The 27345-nt window shown below is 37.2% G+C and overlaps 1 protein-coding gene across 1 annotated transcript in view; it reads left to right on the top strand.

The window, feature by feature from the left end:
• The window catches only part of LOC119798660 (glypican-1-like), a 96759-nt gene that overhangs the window by 66675 nt on the left and 2739 nt on the right, over positions 1-27345 (top strand). The window contains exons 4-10 of the mRNA XM_038308217.1: positions 7710-7937; positions 11298-11461; positions 17322-17487; positions 19932-20056; positions 24545-24670; positions 24872-25005; positions 26775-26950. Coding sequence (XP_038164145.1) covers positions 7710-7937; positions 11298-11461; positions 17322-17487; positions 19932-20056; positions 24545-24670; positions 24872-25005; positions 26775-26950 — 1119 coding nt within the window. The remainder of the gene's footprint in view (positions 1-7709; positions 7938-11297; positions 11462-17321; positions 17488-19931; positions 20057-24544; positions 24671-24871; positions 25006-26774; positions 26951-27345) is intronic.

Here is a 27345-nt window from a genome sequence, read left to right as displayed (position 1 = left end):
TCAGTTTTAGGAGAGAGACTTTTTGCTGTTAAATGCTGTCTAAATGGGTGGCTGTTTTCAAAGGAATGTTAGAACTAAGCTCCCAGAAGTGCATCTATTTACAAAAGCTGTCAAACAATCAGGTTTATTAGTATTTTGTCTTTTTTATATCACAGTATAAGTGTTTTGTGTAAGGCTCTCCGCATTTCTCTATTCACATTTGTATTTTCCGTCATCATCGATCATTTTTAGCATAACAGTAGATTGGTGCTCCGCCATGTAGCACAGCTGGAGGGGCTCTGTTCAGGTCATATCTCAGGGACCTTATTGAATGGTTGTTTTACACAAAGAACCCCATAAAGTTAATTCTACATCCTTCTTGCCATTAAACAGTATAGAGTGATTCTGAACAGACCCGTTTGATGGACTTCTTCTTGTTTCCTCTCTAGTATGCCTCATTACTTCTCTTGCAGCAATTTGTGCAGCACCAATTGTTATTTATACACCAACAGAGTGATTTCTGGTTCTAAAAACAGGTAAGCACCATTTAAGGATGAACAGTGGTGCCCTCTTCTAAGTTTGGACATTAAGGGGGATGTCAAGGCTAGTTAAATTTAAACATTTGTGGATATAACGAAAAGGCTACTCTCCTCTACAACTGCTGGAAACCTTCCTCTTGCAAGACCATCACAAGACACTCCCACATGGACATGCGACCTCCCACTCCCACTGTGCTTGGGGACAAAACAGCTGCTATTTGCTTGCCTAGAAACTCTGTTCCAGAAAAGTTAAGTGGGGAGATATTCTGAATGGCAGGCCAAGAATCTTTATTCTCTTTAAATGTGGCTCCTTAGTCAGCCAAGAAACTCTCTCATTTACGTTATTTCATCATTTAATCAATTTATGCATAATGTTTGTAGAGATAAAAAGATACATCCACCTGCCAAAGTTTTTTGGAAGATATTATCATTTTTTTATCTTGCACCATTACCGGTGGATATGTTTAAGCATTGGCCAATTCATTAGTGCTCTTAGGAGGCATGCCTTGAGATTATCATACATTTCAGGTACTGTAGGGCTGGGTGATAAATCAAATTCATTCAATTAATTCAGGTTTTTAAAAGTCCACGATTTGAAATTTTGCTAAATCATAAAATTTAGCAAAATTCTCTTCTGCATTTTTTACTTGCACGTCTGCTTCCGCTGCCTCTTTCCTCCTTCCACCCAATAGCATGCTGCACTGTTTAATTGCACCATGGCCGCTGCTCAATCTGAAGAGTTTGTACCGAGAAAAGAGACTTGTGTTTTGTTGATTATTTGGAAGTGGTTCGGCTTTGACAAGGCCGATGTGGAGCAGACTATTGTAGTGTGAAAGGTTTATCGAAATGCTATCAAAACCAAGACTAGCACCATACTAACTTGTTTCAGCATCTCTGGCAAAGGCACTCCACAGAACGGGAGCCACGTTCGCAGCTTTGGTGAAGAGTCAGTAGCAACGGCAAAGACACGACCACAACAAGAAAAGACCACAAGACCACCCTCTAACATGGTGCCATAAGACAAGTGTAGTGTGCGGTGGTAGCAGATGACCAACGCTGTAGCAGTTTTTTCGGGATGGATATGGTGCCCTTTCACATCATAGAGAAGCCTGGCTTCCTTCACATGCAACAAGTGTGTGATCCTAAATATGACCCGCTGAGTCGCAAATACTTGCACTACTAAAACTGTACAACGAAAAATTTCAAGCGCTCTGTGAAAAGTTGGACTATGCTATGTTATTTGCAACTACCACAGTCCTTTGGTTCAGTCCATATCTTCAGCCGTACATGAGTTTAATTGTGCATTATATTGACATGAACTGGGCTTTCAACAGCTGCTTTTCCAAACCACCAACTACCCAGAAAGATTATTTTTGCAATACGTTTATTGTTGGCTAAATATTTGTTACTTTGAACAATATATTTTTTTATTAGAGTAAACCTATTTTAAAATACATGCATGTAGTTTATAATATCTCAATTAAAATCGATTAAAATCGTAATCCTCCAAGATGACTAAAAAGATCGAGATTTTATTTTTTTTAGCCATATCGCCCAGCCCTACTTTCAGGACTCACTCAGTTCATTTAGTTAAAATCATTATTTTCTCATTCTGTTCCTGTTACTTTTGGTTTTCCCCAGGGCTCTGTATTGGATCCCATGTTGTTTATTATTGTTTTTCATATTCATAGTCCCCATGACTACATATGCTTTAAGTATCATATTAAATTGAATTGCTATGCGGAAGACCATATCTCTCATCCAAATCAAACTCCATACTTCCACTCTCTTTCCTCGCTAACTTGTCTCAATCAATTCAAATTGGGGTTCACTTCAAATTTCCTCAAATAAAATTTTATTAAAACAGAACTTCTCTGGATAGACACAACATCTGTAATAGAAAAATCTCATAAGTTTTCTATTACCGCTGATAGTGTTTCCATTTTTCCCTCCACGCAGGTTAAGAGTCTCGGTGTCATCCTCCACCTCCCCTTTTCCTTTTTCTTCCTGTCAATAATATTACCTGCTCTGCTTACTTCCTCCTTCATAAAATAAACCATCTCAACCTTCTCTTTTAAGTCACTCTATTGATGTCCTTGTCCAAAGTTTGGCTACTTCGCACTCAGCTGCTCTTATCTGTACATACTCCCTCATCCCATCACATCACACCTGTTTTCCAGCAGCTGTACTGGCTTCCCACCTTCCCATCTCCCAGTATAAACTACAAACAACTTACTTATATCCACAATTTCCTCCCCCATATCTTTCTGACCTTCTCCTTGTGGCTAGACCCACCCACACCCTCAGCTCCTTTTCCTTCATACATCTCACTGCTCCCTCTGCCTGCCTTGTTACCAAGGGTAACAGAGCTTTCAGTCACTTTGCCCCCATGCTCTGGAACTCACTCCCTCCTGATCTCTGTAACACCAATTTCAAAACTTAGGTTTTTGAACTTGCTTACTCTCTGTAATTCATTTTTATTGTCTCTTTAATTCTAATCAAATTTGCATTTACTCTACTGTTTTAACTGTGTGCCTGTTTTTTGTGTACTTAAGCTTGAAATGTAAGGTGACCTTGAGTATCCAAAAAGTGGAGCCATACGTTGTGGTTTAAGACAGAAACCCACCATGTAGTGATCAGGTTCTTTTTACTATCTTGGGAGGACTCAGGAACAAAGAGACATAGTTCAACACAGGAACGCCTGGCTCAGAGCTGGGCTTGATGTTACCATAGACATAGAGCATTAGCACAGACTCTTCTTATATGCAGAGGGGATGAGATGATTGGGTACACCTGTTTGCAATCACAAAGGTGTGGAGAAGCAATCAGCCTTGCAGCGATCTCAGGATGCCTTCTATCGAATCCTAGGAAGAACCACCCAACCAGCCCAGCCAATGAACGCCAATCCATACATAACAAAAGAAAAGTAAATCACAGTGGAATAGATGGAATAAAAATGGTTAAACACAATGAAAGTTGCACAATGAAAAGTATGGGTTATGTATTTTAAAAGATAGAAATATTTATAAAAAGATAAAATGGAACACAAATTAGACTGGAAAATTAACTAATAATGTTTGATACTGTCTTTATGTGCCTCTGAAAATTTCTGTATGAGTGCAAGACCACACCCAAGTTTCAAACCTCATTGATGGTTTCTAGCTTTATTAATATAAGCTGTGTGCTAACTTTTGAAGGCCATTCTTCTGTTCTAAATACTATTACTTCAGTTTTGACCTGATTTAGTTTAAGAAAATGTTGACTCATCCATGTTTTGATTTCTTTGATGCATTTATCCAGTGCTTGAATGGGTTCATCTTACCTGGTATATGTATTAACAAGGGGTGTATGTCTGGGTTTGGAGGTAGGGAGGTTGAATAGGGGCGTTCACATTTCCTGTTAAGTTTGCCGAGGAGCCCTTGGTCTTCGTCAAGTTGTGGGGTTTAAGGGGTTTAATGGGTGTGGTCGGTCTGTGTTTGGATTTGGGAGGAGGAGGGTTTATTGTGGGGCTCTACATGTCCTGCAGAAGGTGGCAGGGAGACCTTTTGTGATGAAGGCCTTCTCTGAGACAACTGCCTGGGAATCCTAACCTTGGAATTTACATAGACAATCCCTCTTAAGTTTTCTTTAAATTCATGTTAAATGAATAGTACACCCAAAACATGATTAGCCTTCATTTTCTACTCACCCCCATGCTGAACAACACTCTTGAGTACTTTTTTGATATCTCAAATGCATCTGGAGATCTGGGAGGCTTCTTGCTGTCTGCTGACATTCAAATAATGGAGGTCTATGGTGCCCGAGGCAGAAAGGTCCATAAAAGTCCACAAAAAACGTGTCAATATTCCTCCATACTGCTCGTCTGTTTACTCGAAACAAAGTCATTTAGAACGTTTTTAGAGCATAAACAGTAGTGTATAGGATTTCCTAAAAGCGCGTTCACGAGTCTACGGAAACCGCGGCAGACCAAACCAGACGAAAGTGCGCATTCAGCTCGGCAAAGAACTCATGCTCTTCCTCAACACTGAAGTCCTCAGACATTTTTCTTTCGTTGTTTCTTTCTTTGCACAGGTAAACAGCACATTTCTTCTTCTACGCTTGCATTATCGGCAGAGCAGACGCTGAATGCGCACTTTCGTCTGGTTTGGTCTGCCGCGGTTTCCGTAGACTCGTGAACGCGCTTTTAGGAAATCCTATACACTACTGTTTATGCTCTAAAAACATTCTAAATGACTTTGTTTCGAGTAAATTATGGACGCTACCCACTCAGGACACTTGGAATACATTGGACGAGCAGTATGGAGGAATATTGACACGTTTTTTGTGGACTTTTATGGACCTTTCTGCCTCGGGCACCATAGACCTCCATTATTTGAATGTCAGCAGACAGCAAGAAGCCTCCCAGATCTCCAGATGCATTTGAGATATCAAAAAAGTACTCCAGAGTGTTGTTCAGCATGGGGGTGAGTAGAAAATGAAGGCTAATCATGTTTTGGGTGTACTATTCCTTTAAATCCTTATTAATGAAAAGAAAGAAGAGCTTAATCACACCACTTTTCACACCCCTATTTTTCCTCTCCAGGGTATAACTGAGAATTCAACTTGCGTATGCTGTTATAGTAACATCAATATATGAAAGTGCTTTGAAATGTATTTCTCATTAGCTTTTTTTATTTTCTTTAATTTCTCAGCAATATTATCATTTATAAAGGACGCATTTTAGGTATAAATGCCACATCTAAAAGGTGTTTTGTGTTCTCTTGACGAAACTAAGTGAAATATTTTTATGCATACAGTTAATATGTAAAAGTGAAGGTCAAGTAGAGTGCTTGGCAGGTTTAATAGCCTCGCCCGAACTTCCATTTCCAAAAAAGAATTCTTGCCTATAACTCAAACTCAAACTATGGAAAATACAGAGGATAGAAATATTCCAACAAAAACAACCATCAAGTTAGAGTTTGTGTGGAGTTAACTGTAATTTACAGCTCAGTATTGATTTGTACAAATACCTTAAGTGGCTTGGGATTTATAGAACAGAGAAATTTTAGACATGACAGCAGTAATTTAGTAGTAAATACATATATGTAGTAATATATTTACTGAATGACAGCGTGAATATAAAATATAAGGTCAAGTTAACATGTTTAGAAGCAGTAGGAGAAACTGAGTAAAGAGTAGGCTACGGCATATCAAAGAGCCTGGATGTGATGTTTAGAGTGATTTAGAATGAAATCTTTAACTCTACTCTTGCCCAGGAAAGGCCATCCGAAAGCCTGTGCAATCTTTATGCATGTTTAGTCGGCAATGTTGTTTTTGCTGTGTTTATTCCCCCTGATCCAATGCAACATTAAGTATATTGCTTTGAAACTGGTTTCTAAAGTATAGCAGGATATTACAGGTTTTTACAAGATAGACCCTTTTGAGAAATAATTATCTTTCTTCAATAAATGTATTATCACTCAAATTCACCCTTAGTTTGTGCTTTCATACTCAATATATATAAATATATATTTAAACCTTCTAAAACTTAACTTGTGCTCCAGTATGTCCTGATCGCAGCCCCGGTAGCTGATCTAATTACTCACTTCATTCACCTGCCGTACCCTCCCCAATCTCTAATTATCATTCATTTTATCCACCTGCTCCCACCGCTTTACATACAGTTCAGCCTTAGCCGCTTACACCAAAGCCTGGTTCTGTTAAATAAACATTTTGAATTATCCCACTGTCTGTCTCGCCTTGAATACTGGATCCTGTTTTCCTGTTCATGACAATATATTGGTCTTTATTGTGAACTCAGTTAACTGACTGTTCGGGCAGATTATCACTTTTTTGCTCCTCGTTGGTCTCGTAACTTAGCCTCCCTGCACAGTGCCTGTGCCATCTTTGCTATTTGTCGCCGCTGTCACAACCCGACAGCGGGCAGCTGTCACAGCAATTACCATAATGCTTTGCTTTGCAAAGCAATCTGGGCCGAGTGACCATCGATGATCACTACTTTCAAAGGTGTATTGGAAATTTTAAGTCTACTACTTATTCATCTGCTAAACCTTCAGACACTCATTTAAAATGGTATAATCACTACTGTATATAGTGCCCTATATAGTGATTGGGCGGATGTTTAGACACAGCCCTGGTGAAAAATGCCTTCCTTCTTAAAGCTAAAGGAGCGCTTATTACTGTGATTTATATGGAAGACTCCGAATATTTTATGTTATCTCCCATCAAGTAATTTCATTAATTTGTCATGCTAATCTAACAATTTTTTAGTGAAAGAAAAAAAGTTAGCTTGTGGGGTATTTGTGCATGGGTGTAACGAACCTGGGGTTCCTGTGGGACATTTCCACATACTTTGCCCGTTACCTCGGTCCCCCACAAATTTTTTCTGTAGTTTTTTACAACAGTTAAACTTATTAGAATGGAGTGAGTTATTTTTCTGAACTGTCTTAGAATGCAACATAAGGATACATAGGCTAACCTAGAAGATCAACACAGATGCAATGGTGAAACGAGCTGAATATAAACATCAGCATGATTAACAAACCAGCTGCAAAAAGCAGAAAACTGAGCATTTTTATCTTTAGAAACAGATTTAAATAAACAATTGAATGTGCCACTCTAAGTACACTTTTTCTGACTTTAAATATAGAATGAACAAAACAAAGTAGCATTGAAATTATTATTAATTAGTCCTTCTTTTTTCTGTAAAATGATACATGAATAACTACCATCTCAGGATGTTGTGTTCTTCTTATTTTGTGGGTAAATTGATCAGTAAAAACAAACAGCTATGGTAATAATCAAGTTTTTAGTTTAAAGCAGGAGAAAATATCAGATAAAAGCAGCAGTTACCTCAAATGAAGGAGAGGAAAAAGAAGGACTGATGCATGGTTTCCAACAAGGCCACTGCTTAGATTATGCTACACAAATGGGGCTGTATGAGCTTAGCATATTAAATCCTTATGTAACTTAAACAGTGAGATTGATTTATTAATGTGGGTTACATATTTCTGCTGCGGTAAAGCTTTTTTTAACTAAACCTTCCAAATCAAATTCACATGTTTGCATTTTACATAATTTATCTGAGCTGGACTAATTTGCAAAAAAACAAAAGAGGCTAATTAAAATGGTAATAATCTCATGCGGCTATGATTTAAATGTCCTTTTGTGTGTGTGTGTGTTTTTTTCTAGGCTACATGGTAGATTTGATGAACAGGTCCATGATCATCCTTGAGGATACTTTCATTTCAACATGGGGTATCCTGTACGCCAGGAATTCCATGCTCTTTCAGGAACTCTACCAAGATTTGAGAGACTACTACCAAAGTGGAAATGTCAATCTGGAAGAGGTGCTGACTGAATTCTGGACCAAGCTGCTGGAGAAGGTCTTTTATCAGGCAAATAAGCTGAGTTCAGTAGGTATGTTTATGCAATATAGAATTATTGAATAGGCCTGTTTTGTGTAATGCTAAAAAAAATTGATTTCTAGCAGTGAAGATGTCAAGTACTTTAAAAACACACTCCTTACAAGAAATTTAATGTATGCCTTTGAAATATTTTTTCTTGTTTACATTACTAAACATTACCAGCAGGAACACACCAGACAGCTTTTTCAGCATTTACATGTCAAGATAACCATGTCAATTTCTTTACCGATACTGCCTTCCGAGTGGTCCTGATAATCAGGACCACTCGGAAGGTGAGGCACCGATTATGGAGAAGATAATCCTGCAGTGTTGCAATTAAACAAAGTGAGCTGTCCTGCTTTGTTTTAAATCTGCACACAAACCCTTTAGTTGCTACACCAGACAATAAAAGCTTCAAGTCATATACATTAATTTGTGTATGTAAACGAAATCCATTCTCATTTTAACTGTAATCAGCCAGAGAATATGCACTTAAAAACCATGTGGGTTCATGTTTTTTTAGGACAAAATAAGAGACAACTTACCTCTAAATCATAGTATTTCATGTAGACTCTCTCCTCGTGCTGCCTCCACTCCTTTATACATCATCTTTTTTTTAATTTTTTTAATGAAAGTATTAGCATATACATTATCACCATTGGGTCCACCATGTTTTACTAAGAATTCTCATTTGATCTTGAGAGGTGAGCACGAGTTCCGCTCTAACAGCTAAATGTAATGGGTGAATTCAAAATTGGTGCACTATTCTTGTCTTGTGGTCGGTAAATTTAGACTGTTGAACAAGATCACTGTAAGTCTGACAGAGCACTCTTGAATCTGTCTTTCAGAAATGTCACACTTCATTTCTATCTGTAATTTAAGGCTCAGCATTGATTTGTACAAAGAATTAAAGTGGCTTGTGGTTTATAGAACAGAGCAATTTTACAAATGAAATGGGTCATTTAGTTGTAAATAAAGATTTCTATTTCCTGAATGATATTATGGATGTACAGTATCCGGTCAAGTTAATGTGTTTAGAAGCAGTTGGAGAAGCCGAGAAAAATTAGACTGTGACATGTCAAAGAGCCTGTGAAGATTAGTGATTTAGACCAAAATATTTAACTCTACTCTTGCCCAGGAAAGGCCGTCAAAAGCTTATGCAGTAGTCTTCATTTAAATTTCTGTAACTATGTGTGCATGTTTAGGCAGCAATGTGGCTTTTGCTATGTTTATTTCCCCTGATCCAATGCAACATTAAGTGTGTTGCTTGTGAATCTGGTGTCTAAAGCAGAGCAGGATATTACAGGGTTTTTAAACACACTGGATAAATAAAATACAAATACACATATACAAATGAAGTATTTGTTATCATCATATAATTCTGTCTATATTTATAGCAAAGGATTGTGATGGCAACATAATGCTGAGGTGATGGTTTATCACTGAAAAGTGATACATGGATAGTGGACACAGATAGTTGGTGAGAAATGAAAGTAAAGTGACCAGAGTTAAAAAAAACAAAACAAAAATTAAAAAAACGGCAATTTATAACAGCATACATTATTACTCTAATTAATGAGGGGAGATGTAGATGTTTTTGTCACCCTGAATCGTTCATTATCCCATGCTGCTTTGTGATTTAAAAAATTAAACATTTGAGTCCTCCTTTATTTGAAAATATTAATAATTCTGAGTAACTACAGGTATTTACTTGATTTTTAAATAGCCATGGGATGCTTTTCAGAATAGAATAATGGCAAGAAAAGAAACTTTTATTTAGCCATGTTTCCTCAATTGAATGTAAAAAAGAGAACTGTTTATACAAAATAATGTTATCGACATTTTACAGTAAAATGAAATCATGAACTCATTTGTTTTTTGGATGAAAATTGTTTTTATGGTTCTCACACTGGGCCAGTTAGTAAACTGGAGCTAGAGCTGAGCATATAAATTAAACAGCTAAGCTCTGAATCAGTGTTTTCCTCCTTTTGTTGCTTTAAAACAGTTCCTAAGGAGTGCCAGAAAATCTGAATTTACTGTTTTTTTTTTTACTTTTTCCACATACACAATATAATAATTTTCCTTCAAATATTGTTTACAAACCAGTCTAAATCTTTGATAGTGAGCACTTCTCCTTTGCTAAGATAATACATCCCACCTCACAGGTGTGCCATATACGTATAGATGCTGATTAGACACCATGATTAGTCCAAAGGTGTGCCTTAGACTATCCACCATAAAAAGCCACTCTGAAAGGTGCAGTTTTATCCCACAGCACAATGCCACAATTGTTGCAAGATGTGAGGGAGCGTGCAATTGCCATGCTGACTGCAGGAATGTCAACCAGAGCTGTTTCGTGTATTTTGAATGTTCATTTCTCTACCATAAGCCATCTCCAAAGGTGTTTCAGAGAATTTGGCGGTACATCCAACCATCCTCACAATCGCAGACTACATGTAACCACACCAGCCCAGGACCTCCTCATCCAGCATGTTCACCTCCAAAATTGTCATAGACCAGCCACTTGGATAGCTCCTGAAAAAATCGGATTACATAACCAAAGGATTTCTGCACAAACTGTCAGAAACCATTCCAGGGACACTCATCTGCATGTTTGTCGAATGGAGTGGCCCATGGTGGTGGTGGGATTATGGTATGGGCAGGCGTCTGTTATGGATGAAGAACACAGGTGCATCTTATTGATGGAATTTTGAATGCACATTTAAATATTGTGACGAGATCCTGAGGCCCATTGTTGTGCCATACATCGAAGAACATCGCCTCATGTTGCAGTAGGATAATGCACAACCCCATGTTGCAAGGATCTGTACACAATTCTTTGAAGCTGAAAACTTCCTAGTTCTTGCATGGCCGGCATACTCACCTGACATGTCACCCATTGAGCATGTTTGGGATGCTTTTGACAGGCCTATACGACAGTGTGCACAAGTTTCTGCCAATATCCAGCAACTTTGCACAACCATTGAAGAGGAGTTGACCAACATTCCACAGGCCACAATTGACAACCTGATCAACTATTTGTGAAGGAAATGTGTTGCGTGAGGTAACTGGTATCAGCATCTTGATATGGCACACCTGTGAGGTGAGATGGATTATCTCAGCAAAGGAGAGATGCTCACTATGCCAGATTTAGACTGGTTTGTGAACAATATTTGAGGGAAATTGTGATATTGTGTATGTGGAAAAAGTTTTAGATCTTTGAGTTTATGTCACAACAGATGGGAGCAAAACCAAAATTGTCATGTTTATATTTTTGTTGAGTGTATATTATTTCCTATTTATTTATTGCATTTGCATGTTATGCAATCGACTGCCAAGAAGAAGGTCTATATGATATGTCTGCTTATTACAGGTGAGGACTACCAGGAGTGTGTGTCAAAGAAAATAGAGACACTAAGACTTTTTGGAGAGGCACCACATAAAATGACAACACAGGTCACTCGTACTTTTGTGGCAGCGCGTGCATTTCTTCAGGGCCTACATATAAGTCGAGAAGTGGTGGGCAAAGTGTTACAGGTAAAACTTCCAATTCTTAAAACTGTCAGAGAACCTTTGTTTCATTTACCAGAATTTTTTTTTTTTTTTCCAGATCCTAAAAGATTGTTTTAACTGATTTTGAAAAAAATGATGGATGGATGGATGGATGGATGGATGGATGGATGGATGGATGGATGGATGGATGGATGGATGGATGGATGGATGGATGGATGGATGGATGGATGGATGGATGGATTAATTCAGATGCAATTATGTTTGTAACATATTTTATTGCAAAATGTATCTTTGCAACTCTCTGCAGTGATGCGCTTCACTCTGCTGCTTGATCTAAAGCACTCAAAAAATACTTTCACTTGCCAATTCCATCACTCCATACGAGCAGTATAAAGCTGTGGCAGATTAATGTTGTTAAAAGCAATAGACTATAAAGTATGGCTTCCAGTGTCGGAGCATCAGCCCCTGCAATACCCGTTAATGTCAACATCTAACTGAAAAATGTCTCCTGGGTATGCAGGGAGGGTTAATATGTCCCAAGAGAAATTGTTCTTTCTGCACGTAACACAAGAGTATGGCTAAGACTCTAGCTGGACGAAGAAATCATCGTGTGTGTGTGTCTGTGGGGGGTGGGGGTGTTCAGTTTTGATGCCACAGCTAAAACTATCTCTAGAAGGGCACTGGAAACGTACAGTGGTAAGAGAAATTGCCTTTGGAAGAATGCAGACATCGGTTTTCCCAAAAAGAACAAATTAATTTAACAATCCTTGATAAAACAACAAAAAAAGGTGTTAAAATGATCTATAACAAGCATTAAAACAAATCCAAAACTGTAAGACCTCATATAAGGAATCTTCTCAATTTGTAACCTTGCTGCCACTGGAGGAAGTTACAGAGAGCTAAGTAGCATAGCCTGGCATGTCTCTCTCTCCCACTGTTAATGGAAGCAAAGTGATGCGCACATGCTCACCAGCTTAGGTGCCCCTTATATTTAGGGGGGGTCCACATGAACCTCTGCGGCTTGGCCATCAGACCATGTGAAGGAGGAGTATCAATGTTGGCCTCATTCCACAATTACAATCTAATCACACCCAAACCTGGCCGGTAGTGGTCCAAGTACTCTTATTGAGTGTAATGCATTTTATGCCCTATCTGCTATGTGCATTTGTTTTCGCCACTGTACTAAAAGGGATCAAGCAGCTATAAAAGTGGAACTAAAAAGAAAGCTATTAAAAAGTTATATACCCTTCTTCTTGATTATAGAGATAAGGAAAATGCTGTAATCCAAGTGGAAAAGCATTGACAGCTGGGTAGTACATGCACATAACCAACTTGCGCATAGATTGTATGTCATATGTACATTTTATTAAGCAATGAAAAGGTAGCAGAAATGTGCTTCTTGTTTCTCTTGAGTAATATATGTCTTTACAGCAGTCACAAAGGTAACTCACAGAGGTTTGGACTCAAATCATTTTACTTACAAACAAGTAAGACTGAAGGGACAAGTTAGACTCAAATTATTTTGACTTATTCTGGACTTGGATAACTTTAGTTGGACTAGAACCATTTACTTGAGAGCATTTGATATCGGATACTCAATAGGAAAGGAAAGGAAAAATTCCAGGTTTTGTCAGGTTTTGTGGAAGTTAGTTGAGGACCCAAATCTAGAAATGAGGAGGCAGAGATGAGTTCTTGCAGATTTGATTTGGATGCAGAATGAAACAGAAACTCAAATTCAGGAACAAAAAACAAGAAATCAAATCCAGCAGATGCCAGGGGAGATACACACATGAGGATCAAGGCAATGAAGAGAAACCAGGGCTGAGCAACTGCATAGTAGGAGTATATATGGGAGGCAAAACAAAGACTGGGTTAATTAGCTGACAGGGAGCAGGTGTGAATAGAAGCTAGAGGAAAGGAGACTGGCACAAGGAGGCAACAGAGAGCAACACAAAAAAAAAACAACACTGCTTAAAAAAAACTACAAGAGTGTGCTTTGGTGGCACAGTTGTTAGCGCTCACTACCCATGTATGGAGGCCTTAGTCCTCGACACGGGCGACCCGGGTCCTTTCCCACGTGTCTCTCCCCCTCTCTCATACCCCCTTTCCAGTCAGCCTACTGTCCATAAAAAAACGAGCCACTAGTGCCCCTAAAACTAAAAAGAAAAAACATATAATGGCAAAATGGAAAAGAAACCAATTACCATGAAAGCACAGAATTACATAAATCAAAGTGTAATTCAACACTTAAACAGAACCAAAAAATCCACAAACAGGAGAATCATGACCCCAAGGCCGGTGTCATCATGGAGGTGTTTGCAGACTGTGCATTGACAATGTAACAGAATGTTTTTTTTAAATGTGAGGGCATGGTGTTGGGTTGGCCCCTGCTGAATTTCTCTAATGCAGAAATTATCTGTAATGTCCTCCCTGAAGTAAGTCAGTTTTCAACTTGCCAATTTGTTAGATACAGAAATCCATTAAAAAATCAAGACAATTAAATTTTGTATGAATTTCTGACTTGCTGAAAAGTACTGTACAAATAACCTTGACCTAAAAAGTCTCGGTGAGCCAAAAGAACAATGGTGGTTTTGCAATTTCTTAAATAATTTGCAATTTTTACAAAATGAAGGCCTAGTTATTTTGACACCAGGTCATTTGCCCACTTGTTTTCCAAAGCTGCATCCAGTTTTATTTCGCTAAATATTGTACCTTATAGGAATCCAGAATGCTAAACTAAATCTAAGCTCTATTTTTTAAGGGGGTTAATGTGTCTCAACATCTTAAATGCAGGTTTTAAACTATCTGAAAAAACACCAAAAGTTTCATTGCGTTTTGAACAAAAAAATATAGCTGTGCAGTAAAAGAACATTGCCTCTTACAAAGGAACTTTAAAAAGATAATGCCTATTTAAATGGAAGACGATTAAAATGTTTATAGACAGAAGAAGATCTGAGCTGGATCTGAGCAGTTCCAGTAAAGCATTAATTCTCCCTTTCCTTTGCTCCAGGTTATGCCAGCTGCTTTTTCCTTAACTTTCCCTTGACTATGTTATTCTCTTGGGAAGGGAATGTTGGAAGTAGGCCATGTGCTGGACAGCTGACTCTAAAGGAAGGCAGTCTAGATAATCTCAGTCTGAAAAGCTGTGTAAATGGCAAAATGCAAAGTATGTGCTAATTACACACTGCAAAAATACTGAGACAAATATAAACACAGAGCCGTGGGTTGTATAAAAGTGTTGAGGTTGCAACAAAAACAAGTAAAACACATCTTAGTAAAAGACATGAAATGTAACAATATGTAGCATTCAGAATGGTTAATTTTGAATTTGTACCTGTGTATTTGTGTAGAGCATCTATCACCCAAGAGAGAAGGGTGACTATGTTGCTCATCTTAATAGATGACTACTTTTTCTCATTAGAAAACCAGCAAACACAGGACAGATGGAGGACCCAACCTCATTAGTTCCTCTAATCTGTTCAAAATCTTTGCACTGGAATAACCTTATTGTGAGCATTGGAGCAGTACTTCATTTTCTGAAATATACAATAATTTGCCTTTATTTTGTAGCCTTAAGAGAGATTTTGAATGCTCAGAGAAAGTTAAAAAAAATTGTACAAATTAGACTTAGTGAAAAGCATAAGATTCCGACAGTATAAAAAAACTCAGAGAGCAATGGCATCATGGTGTTAACACAACAATTCTACAGATTTAATAAGTCAATTAGCTTTTGCTTTCAATTGAATCAGCTGGCACACCAACCCATAGCTTGCCAAATATAGTTTGAAATAGTTTTACCTGCAGTTACCTGAGTTTCATACCCAGGGGAATGTCTTGTATAAATTTATGTCCTGGGTGAACTCCTATTTGATTCCTCTCAACCAATTAAAAGGCTGAAATTCATCCGAGTATTGAGGGTAGGGAAAATGCATTGTAGTTGCATTCAAAGAATGTTCTGACATTATATCATTTTACAGCTGTACACTGTTCAGGTTTTACACGATATTTGTCTATCTTTTCTGGATGAGAAGTGTGATCTGAGCAGTGCACAGCTACTTGTGGAGTAAACATGCTACTAGTTAACTTTTTGCTCTGTACACCCTCAAAAATAAATAAATAAATAAAAAATAAATCCAGCACTTTCTCTGGTATTTCTTTAAAAGGACTTCACATCATAGGAAAGATCTAACCATCTCTAAAAACAACAACACAATAATCAAATTTTAGGGGTGTATACAATAATTTTATTATTATCTGGATTTTTGAGTGTCATCACTATGGTATTTAGATTTAAGTAGGAATTGTTAAAAAACATTTTTTTGTATTATTTTCAAAATAAGAGCTACCTCTAAAATCATATAGCTAAACCAATGTAAATTAAATTCCTACTTAAGTGACTGACCCTTTACAGTTTTAATAGGCATTTCATTAACCTTATTTGACCTCAAGTTTTATCCCAGTATTTCTCTACTTTTGGGCCTTTTTCCCGCTCTTTGCTGTACACCACCCTCTCTGACTGTTCTGCTCACTAAAGAGCAATCAGCTGACTCCTCCCTTGCTAATGAGAGCAATAGCATGAATGAAAGAAGAATAGAAAAAAGGAGAAAGAATTAGAATTTGACTAATGTAATATTAGTTTTCTTTTACCCTGCCTTGATGCACCTTTTGTTTTCTCTCTTGCACAAATGACTTTTAACGCACTTTTGTCCTATTTGTATGATCTTGATTAAGTTTCTAAAAAAACACACCAATGTGTTTCTTTTTTTGGGTTGATCTAGTTACTTTTATGGCAAATTGGCTTAAACACATTCTATACTTCATACAAAGAATGTGTTTCTTTGATTGCTATTATCCACCTGTATCCTACTGTTGCCCTATTTCTCTTCAAAGTTTGATCAAATGTGGTTTTAACTGGGACTTCTGCTGGAGGAGGAGTTTCCAGTAAAAGTCTCAAGCGGGCCCAGATGTCAGCTTAGAAGAGCTTTGTATGCGTAGCTGGGTTCATTCCATCTCTTTCCTTTCTCCCTCTTGCACAGACACACACGCTTCATACTTCTTGAGGTTTTGTATGCATAGCTGTACTCTCTTGTGAACAGAGCTTACTGGTATTAACCCAGTTTCAGTTTTCACGCACAAAGGCCTCTTCTCCTATTGGAATAGCCTTGTGGTATAGGGAGAAAAATTGAACTGGCAGGAAGGACAGAGTAGGGGACTGAGAACACTTGTATCAATGTCAAGGTCTTTATATCTCATGTTAAAAGAAAAATAAATATTCCCAGTTGTGGTTTCTGAGGAAACAGTACAATAATAAAGTCTGGTGCAAACTCAAAGGTCACCAGTTGAGGTGAAATCCCACTGCTGTGGTGGCTATAACTGGGTCAGTAGAAAAACTTTTTCCAAATTAAATAACAGAACTTTTTATTTTATTTTTTTTTCCAGCATTTTGTTGTCATTACACTGTCACAAATATAGAGCAACAAAATTAACTCTCCCATCCCCTAGGGGAGCAGTGGGTTGCCATTGTACGGCACACGGGAGCAGTGCGGGGTTAAGGGTCTTGCTCAGGGATCTCCCAATGCAGGAATTAGCATGAAGGGTCTTGTCTAAGGACCCACACTGGCAGCTCATTCCCCCCAGGCGAACCCAGACAAATCCAGGCTTTTGTTTGCAGGACTGGTGACTTACCACTTGAGCTAGCCAGCCGCTATTATTTTTTTTTAGATTCATTTCTCTAGGACAATATATGATTTTCAAATAGATGTCTGAAGTAATCATCTTATGATATCAGTTTTTTTTAGGGAAAGAAACCTGCTAGACCGAACATTGCTTTGTTTTGTGTTTTTCGCGGCACCACTGTTTATTTTTCTCCTGTGCTTTACTACAGGTACCACTGAACCCTAAGTGCTTTAAAGCCATTATGAGGATGACTTACTGTCCACACTGTCGAGGTATGCCCACTGCTAAGCCCTGTGCAAACTATTGCACCAATGTCATGAAGGGCTGCTTCGCCAACCAGGCTGACCTCCACACAGAATGGTCACATCTAGCAGGTACGTCTTCATGCACACAGTGCCAGCTGTCTAACATTACATGTATTCATACCAGGCATGTACATACAGATGGATTATGCTTAGAGATGTATTAACTTGAACTAAATCTGGAGATGCACTGATCCGATACTCAAATCAGATATCTGCTCCCATATTAATTAATAAGCTGCATTGAATGTTGGGTGGATGCTTTCCAATCCAGTCATTTCAATTAATATCATACACAGTAATATAGTTACAGCGAACTAGCGATTACAGTTTTACGATTGCAACACTGATTACATCATCACACGAAAGCACACAGCAGCTAGTGATTATTTATACCTGTATTAATCTGTTATCCTTTTTTAAAAATGTAATAGCAAGCATAATACCTTTCAACGATAGTGTTGGATCAGTATCGGGTAACTTCAACCCATTTATTGGTAACGGATTGAATGGGAACATATGAATCCGTGCATCTCTAACAACATCCATGCTGTCTTTTAAGGGGCAATGATTTGAATGTGTTGAATTATTGAAATGAATGAATGAATATCACTTTTGGGAATAATAATGTATTTAGAAATTAAATTGAAATACAGCTTACAGCTCCGATGTGAGTCAATTGCAATTCTGGGATGTCTGGGGCAAAAAAAGAAAATAAAATTAGCAAACAAATTGGTTTGGGAATTTTAAGGTGCTTGACAGTAAAACTAAAGAATAACAACAATATTTTGGTTCACTGATTCTCAAAAAGAAATCCGAGACAGAAGCCTGTCACCTCAGCCTGCCTCCATTTAAGATGCTGTTACTTTAAAGTTTTCTAAATGACTGCAAATCATTACATAGTAGGTATGTCATGTGGTGAAATACTTGAGTTTACAATTCATCTGCAAATCAAGGTCTCGGGGTCTAGAGTCAGGAGGAAGTCCCAGTTTCCACAGTCAGAGAGAATTCAGTGCTCCATGTCTTCACTGCAAGCTAGAAATAAGTCAACAGTTCTTAAATTAAGTATATTTAGCCTTAATTTGCATGGGTAAATAAGATGATTTGACAATGTAATGTATGTAAAGTTTTTTTTTTTCTCCTATAGTAAGACAATTAGATAACTAGCACTTGAAATAAAACAATGCAATTTTTTTTCTTATTTTAAATGTAAATTATCTTGTTCCATTGGCAAGGTGTCCCACCCCCTCAATTCAAGAACAAATCCACTTATTTTAAGAAAAAATGGCTTATCTAGATTTTGATTTTTTTTTCCAGTGAATTGTTGGTCAACTGTGGATTTTTTAAAATCTACAATTAATACTGCCACTTCCAAGGATGTTTTCAGAGTACTTCACATTTCCTTCTGCATACGAACATAATGGAGATGCTGGTTTCATTTCACAGCAGAAATTGGCAGCTGCCCAGACCAGCACAGCTACCAAAATCTTGTTCAATGTCTATGGTATTACTGTGGTTGATTTCCCTGCAAATTGGCCTGAGCTAAACCCTATAGACGCTATATGAAGTATTATCAAGAGGAAGATGTGTTAAGTATTAAAATGAACCAATGCCACAATCAACCAGTCTAGGCTTTTATTAAACCTCAGCAGATGATGATCCCCTTCATGCAATGCTGCATTGATGTAGTAATTAATGCAATGAATAATCCAGTCTAGTACTGAGTCCAGACAAATGAAAATACTTTTAAGAAACCTGACATCAGTTTATATATTCTTTGCATTGATCTTATGTTATAATGAAATGTTCTGAAACACTGAACTTTGGATATTATTAACCTGTACCCCATAATAACTTGACATATTTCTATATGGTTGGTTATAATCGGATACTAATGGTCTGAATAACTTCTGTTTGCAGCTTTTTCTTAATTTGCAGTTGGTGATTCTGCTTGCAACATTTTCCGCTTAAATGTGTTTTGTGTGTTAGCACATTTATGTGTTTGCAGTGAGTTTTATGTGTTCATATATTTGCACTATGTTTGCACTTGCATGTGATTTCAGCAATTCTCATTGCAGGATTTCTTTTTCTCATTTTGTGTGTTAAGTCTAAATATGTTGTTTGTTAGTTTTTTGTGTCTGCTAGTTTTAGTTGTTATTATTGTGTTTGCTGTGCATTAATGTGGTTGCAGTGGATATGCACTTTTAAGCCCCTTTATTTAATTTATTCCGTCATTTATTTTTTTAAAGAATATCCTATTTGTGCTATGGTTTAATTTTAAATATGGTAAAATACCAAACTGTTTTTTTTTTTTTTTTTATCAAGAGCTATAGACTTATCCTAAAAAAATGTAATAGTAGTGTATACATCCTTCTTTTAGCGAACTTATATAACTTATCATGTTTGCTTTGGGTTTCAGTCTTACATTTTATAAATAAAAGGTGCAGAACAGGTGCCCAAAGTGTTGTACCAGAAAAATAATTGGTCTTCTATTGGTTCTTCTTTTATGCTTACAGATACAATGATTGAGGTGGGAGAGCATCGCTTGGATGATATGGATAGCGTGATTCTTTCCCTCCCAAATCAAATATCAGAAGCCCTATTTACCATGGAGGATAATATGGCAAGCATCAACAGCAAGGTTAGATCCTGCTTTGGTTTACACATACTACACATCGATACAGGCTTTTTAAATTCAATACTATTACCGATAATTTTTACATGAGTCTGGCTGATCCCTGATATATGCAGCAGATTTTTCGGGGTGCTTTTTTCAGGCCAGTATTTCTTTCTTTTTGTCTATTTGCATGATAAAAGTTATACAAGGATATCAAATGTGACACAAGTCTTGATTAAAAATGAAAGAAACTTCTACTAACAAATCGAAAAAAAACACTAAAAATGGATATCAAATATAGGGAACGGCAATGCATGCACCTTAAGTGACTCAAGGTATGAGATCGCATTGTTGCATTAAGGCAGCTTAATGCATAAATGAATCGGCAAACATATGGGAGTATCAGCCAATACTAATACAAAGAAACACTGTAAATATCAGCTAAAACAATGAGCTGGCTGATGTATCTTTTTATGACACAGCTTTAAACCAGCAAGTTGTAAGTTTGGCCCTAGTATTACCTTCATTTGATCAGTTGCTTTATAGGAAAATTTTTGAGGAGGTGCTCAGGAAGGGAACAGTTTGCAAGGAGAGGTGAACAAGCACAACATTCCTATTTTCAATGAATATGAATAAATATATATATGCATATATTTACACATCCATAGTGTCAGCTTTGAGTTCTGGAATATCTTATCTATTGTCATTTCTTCTCTGCATGTTCACTATGCTTACATCAATAATTGCTCTCCAAAGTATTAATATTTATATGACCTAATACCTACATTTAATATATTTAGTTTTTATTTATTTCTGATTACACTTAAGACTCCTAGATGACTTACAAATTAACATAAGTATATATTTACCCTGTAAAACACAAATTTGTGTTCTGAAAAGATCATGAATTCTGTATTCATCATCTTTAATGTTTGTATATTGATGTGAGTAATTAACTACAGCAATTTTGTTGCCAGTTTATTGTTAATATACAAAAAATTGAAGTGTAAAAATAGTCCACTTGAAAGTTTTACTCCTACCTTCTATCGCTACTACTATGACTGTTTTACCTTAACCATTACCAGTATATTACTAACACTAACCTTAAACTAAAGTTAATTCACACCATACTGTAACTGTAAACTGATTCCCTAACAATCTTAATGGAGGTCCACAATATTAGGCATAGCCTTTGGTCACTGTAAGGTCTATTGGTCCTTAAAAGGTTAGTAAATATATAAAAAAAAAAGGTCTTAAATAGGTAGCATAGACAAGTAACCCTATTTTTAACAATTTTGGCTTCATACCTACCCATAATCCCAGCCTAAAATCCACATAAACCTCAAACATGACCCCTGACTCTAAAACGGCACTTCCCCTTATGGAGTCCTGGACCCGCAAGGGGCACTCAGTCCCCACAACGTGCTATGTTTTCCAGAAAATAGCTTATGAGGACCAATGAAATGTCCACATTTTACAATGGCCAGACCTCATTTTGCTGGCAAAGTAAGAAAAATGGTTCACGCGCACACACAAAAGTAGACTGTAAAACAAAAGTCTCATGAGCCTCTTAGATTTTCCTTGAGGAAAATCTTATTAAGAGTTCAATGGCCAGGACAACTACTGCACTGCCATAATCAGATCATGTAGCCAGAATGGTTCAAAGTTTTCTATCTAAGGAAAACCAATTGATTGCACCGACTCATTGACTCGAATGCAATCCTCACACCACGCATGCTTGTGGCAACAGTCAAGAGTTTTAACAAAAATAACAAATGCATGTACTAGTTTCTCAGCATCACCTCTGGACAGGATATTTCAGAGTTTTTGCAAATGAAAGAAAATTGTAAATTCTGGAAACCTCTTTGAAATGGGATTGAAATGTCAGGTCCTTATCAACCATAACACTAAGGTTTTTAATAGATTATATAATCAACAGATTGAACATTCCTTGCATTCACATTCATACAAATTGTGACTACATCCCTGTCTAACATCCTGGAGGTGTGGACTTCTATTCCTCTGGGTGAATTTAGAAAGGCATGCCAAAGCATGATACCACTATAGTACTGTATTTTCACGACTATAAGGCACATATAAACTTCTTTTTTTTCCCTCAAAATGTGCGGCGCGCCCTATGTGTGTTGTTACTGCGGACGTTGTTGAGACCACCATGAGAACGTTAAAGGGGGAAGTGTGGGCGTGGATTGTGTATAAAAGAACAGGTATGTGCTTTATGCAGAACTCCTCATCTCCTCATTGAGGAGGTGATGAAAGAGTGGCTGAGGGAGGTGTATGTAGGGAGACCAGGTAGTTTTTTCCACGCATCATCATCGCTGTTAATCTGTGACTCCATGCGTGCCCACCTCACAGCCGATGTGAAAAACATGGTGAAACAAATGAACCCTGTGCTTGCTGTTATTCCAGGAGGTCTGACAAAGGAACTTCAACCGCTCAACATCGGTATGAACCGGCCGTTCAAAGTAATGCTACGTTCACGCGTCTCCTGCTTCATTTTTGCTTCCTGTACCAGTTAGTTCTGACGCGCGGCTGAAGCAGCTTTGCTGCTCTGGCTGCGCGGTGCAAAAGTGTGCCTGACGCGCGTTTGGCGAAGCTACTCTATCCTTTCTTTGCCTTGCGGCTATATTTGCTGTGATCAGTGGGAATAAACTAGCTTTAATATGTATTTAAGTGAGAAAGTCCACCTGAAAACTTAATAATTGCAGTCAGTTCATCCAGATTACCATCCTGCCTTCTAATATTAGTTCTGTCAGAGCCGCTCAGACCCCCACATACCAGCGGTGCACTGTCAGTAGGAATCCCATTCAACAGCAGCCTCTGGCCGGGTCGCCTCCTCGCGGTTCAACATATTCTGCCGGCAGATTTCTGCATTTTAAGTTTATTTATGCGTCAATAAACTGTTTCAGAGGAGTGATCACAGCGCTCTGTGTCATCAGCGATGTGTCTGTCTCATGGCCAGCTCCCAGGTTTGATTAATACTTTGTAATAAATACATGAATAAAGCACAAACATACTCAGTTTTGCTCCCGCTCTATTTTTAAATATGCAGTTGAGGTATGTAAACGTAGTAGAGGACATGTACCTGTATATAAAACCCGCGCCCTATAATCCGGTGCGCCTTATGTGTGTGTTAAATACAGTAATGGCACACATAACTGAGACTGCGCCTTTTAGTACGGTGCGCCTTATGGTTGTGAAAATACGGCATTTCAGTGAAAATTCCACTCTCCTCTTTAAAATCTCTGATTCCTTACAATGACCTATGCCATGGTGATGGACTCAGCTTCTAAATCTGTTTTTTTAGTAACCAATTAGATAATTGCTAAATATGCCCCTTTGACCAACTGACAACATTCTCAAAAAGGATTACTATCTCCCACTCTGAAATATAAAAGGCAAGGAAGAGTATTTCTGAAATGTTAATATTCAACAACTTTATTAAGGCCAACAGAAAGTCCTTCACCAAAGCGTCTCTAAATTCCCCCACATGACCACATTTTCTGCTGTCTCATGAGTCATCCAGTAATTCATATTTGCAGAAGCAGACTTGTGTGTTCCTGTTGACATATTCACTTATAAAGTTTTTCAAGGCTTAAACGGGCTTGTAAAAGACGTTAAAAATAACATCTCTGAAAAAGAGTCTCAATGTCTGATATATTTTAAATTAGCTAAAGTAAACTTTATGTTTGTCTTTCTGTATTTTTTCTTTATGAAATGCACTCAGAGGTTCTCACCACATTTATGCTGTTGCACTGCTTCTTATATCTAGAATATAATAAAAGGGAGTGAGTTATGAGTCACAATGCAGCTTGCAGACAGCTTTTATTCATAAACACCTATGGCTTTCTGTAGCAAATAACAACAGTAAGTTGTTTAGTGAAGGTGGATATGTTCGGCTAGAGGAAAAACAAAGCGTCCTCTTTGCTGTTTTTCTAAAGGGCCAATCTGGCCTAAAGTGAGCTGTGACTGGTGGAATGTCCCTCACTTTTGTCAATATGCTAAACACAGTGTTAGCCTTTGATTCCAATTTCTTGATAAAATCACTAGTTTAAAGTCAAAAAACATTCACATTCTTAGTTTTATCCCAACAACTATGTACAGCATTACTAATTTAGTATTGAAAATAATTGAGAATATAGTTTCACTAAAGATATGGCCACAAACATTTAATCCTCGCTGCTCATTCCTAAATATTCCCCATGCATTGTTTCTAACGTGTGTAGTCCATGAGGACAAAGTAAGACTGAAGGAGCTGTGAATCGCCATATGTATGAAATGCACTGGTTGACTCGGGTCATGCAAATAACTTGTTGCACCATGTGTCCCGCTTGGTTTCCAAAGAAAATCATTTTTCTCTTTATACCAAGAAACACTGTTGATTCAAAAATGTTTCACACATTACTAAGAAAACTCAATTGTGTCACCCTTTAATTAACCCATTAACTTGTCCTTCTGGTGTTTTCCCCCACCTTCTTCTTCTCCTTTCACCAGCTGTTCCAGGCATGTGGCAGTCTCAGCAAAGGAGGAGCCACTGGCTCAGGATTTGATGACATCACAACCAGAAAAAGCGCTGTGACCGACAGTTTGGGAGATAGCAACAACAAATTGGCAAATTCGGTTAGTATTTTCCCACCTGAATCAATTCATTTACCTCACCCCCGAAAGAAAGAAGAAAAAAATCAAGCATACACTCCTGCCTTAAAACATGTAACTTTGAGATTTTCCGAATTTATTATACTGGATATGAAAATCAGTCAAAAAAATGCACACTTTTGCTCATTTCTTTATCATTTTTAATACATGTTAAATCTGCCTCAGGTGACTGACATCAACATAAAGCTGAGAGAAATGCGACCATATTGGATTTCTCTACCAAAGCTTCTTTGCAGTGACAGAGTTGCCAGTGGCACAGGGGCTGAGGACAAGTGTTGGAATGGCATGAGTCGTGCCAGGTAAGGATAAAAAAAAAAAAAAGGTGTGCACTTAAAATAAACACAGCGCATCAAAAAACAAAAATAATTTCAAGGATGAAGGCTAATTTCATACAGGTTTATTTTATGCTATTTATTTGTACTGCTTAACTAAATTTTAACCATTGCTGGTTTTAGGCATCCATATAAGGGATTAAAAATGTAAAAGGGGACTTGAAGTATCACATACATTTCTGAGGCCACATGTTTAGGTCAAACAAAGGCAACATCACCAAATTTATTTTTGTTTTATTTATTTATATTTTCCAATTTTGTACAGAAATACAAAAACATTAAATCTTTGTGACATTTTTTCTGGCAATGTGAAAAAAACAGTAGAATGCTTTAATGTCCTGACCCATGGAACAGTAGAAATGTAAAAAAAAAAAATCCTAAAATTGGAGACTTAGTAGGCCCTATTATCAGGAATGATGATAGATAAGGTGTCACCATTTTTGTTTTATAAATCAACACATACTGAAGGTTTATCTCAGTTTGTGACATGTATTGCAGCATAGTGGGCTGCCAGGCTCAGAGTTGTCTACACTGAAAGTAAGGCCACTATGCTTATTTTTTTGTGATCGAATCGGTCCATAACATAAGAGCCCCAAGGGCTCTGCCTAACGCATTTCATGACAAGGTAAACAAAAAAAAAAATAGACTTAGACTTAGACGAACTGTATTGTCATTTCGTATACACAGTGTACTGTAAACAAAACGAAATTTCGATACATACAGCTTTTCGACAGTGAATGAGCAGCTATTTATAAAGTGCAGTAACTAGTGTAGGAGAGACATGGTGCAAAAGACATTGATGTGGAAGGCTCAGAGCAGTGCAAAAATAAATAAATATATATTGTGCAAAATAGAGTAGAAATTTGTTTTAAATTTGTTTTTAAAATCCATCCCTGAAAAAAATAACATTTTACTATTCACTAAATGCTTTACGAATGGTTTCTAGTTGAATAGTTTTTTTGTCTGTATAACAGGCTGTAAGTCATTCAATAAAACTGCTGAGTTTCCTTTATGTTTAAGGGTTTTGTATGATCTTAACAATGGAAATGATTCACGAAAACTCAGGTCGCTGAAATAAAATCCCACCACTTTTTGCAACAAAATTATAACCCACTTTTCTTTCACAGCAACTTCAGTCTTTGAAAAAACAAAAAACTGTAATCAGAATCAGAATCAAGTTTATTGCCAAGTAGGTTTGCACTTACAAGGAATTTGACTTGGTGTTGTTGGTGCAGACAAAAAACAAAACAAAACAAAATAGCAAAATAATATAGAATATATATAAATATATATATATATATATATATATATATATATATATATATATATATATATATATATATATATATATATATATATATATATATATATATATATATATATATATATATATATATATATACACAGAAGCTATATACAAACAGTAGACTGTGTGTTAATATAACGCAGTAATCCTGAATGGGGGAGAGAAACATTGTTCAGTGTCACGGGCGGGTCTTGGCCTTGTTGATAAGGCCGATAGCAGATGGGAAAAAACTGTTTTTGTGACGGGAGGTTCTGGTCCTGATGGACCGCAGCCTCCTGCCAGAGGGTAGTGACTGAAATAGTTTGTGACTGGGGTGCGAGGGATCAGCCACCATCTTCCCTGCACGTAAATGTATAACTGTAAAAAATATTTTGCATCTACTCATAAAATACAATTATTATTATTTTTTTTTTATGTTTATAATCTCCAGGTATCTGCCTGAGGTGATTGGTGATGGCCTAGCTAATCAGATCAACAACCCTGAAGTGGAAATTGACATCACAAAGCCAGACATGAAAATACGGCAGCAAATAATGCAGCTTAAGATCATGACCAACAAACTGAAGAATGCTCTCAATGGCCGGGATGTAGACTTTCAGGATAACAGTGAGTAAACTGAAAAAGATTGTTTTTGTTCATACCATAAAATGGGTCTGTTTTGATGTTTTACCACTCAGGCTCTACTTGAAATTTTTTGGAGGTCTTGAAAAATTCATATATTGGGACTTGATTATTAAAATGGTTTTCATAAATCTGAATGTCTTCCTTAAGATGGAATTAGAAATTTGTGTGTGATAGGTAATCATGTTAGTAATATTTTGAAAAGAAAATAAATTTAGAAGGAAATTATACCTTGATGTTAATCTGATAGCATGTTGTAAAATAAATAACATTACACAGCAATATGAGAGATTCTTTACCACTATCTTTTTTAAGAGAAAGTGTACTTTCAGCTTGAAATTCCTTTAACCTAACAGTTATCTTTTTAACAAAGATACATG

Source organism: Cyprinodon tularosa, unplaced genomic scaffold, assembly GCF_016077235.1.
Source record: "Cyprinodon tularosa strain WSP-4 unplaced genomic scaffold, ASM1607723v1 ctg632, whole genome shotgun sequence".
Taxonomy (NCBI): Eukaryota; Metazoa; Chordata; class Actinopteri; order Cyprinodontiformes; family Cyprinodontidae; genus Cyprinodon; species Cyprinodon tularosa.
Note: the sequence above shows the minus strand (reverse complement) of the source record. Positions and strands in the feature narration are given on the sequence as shown.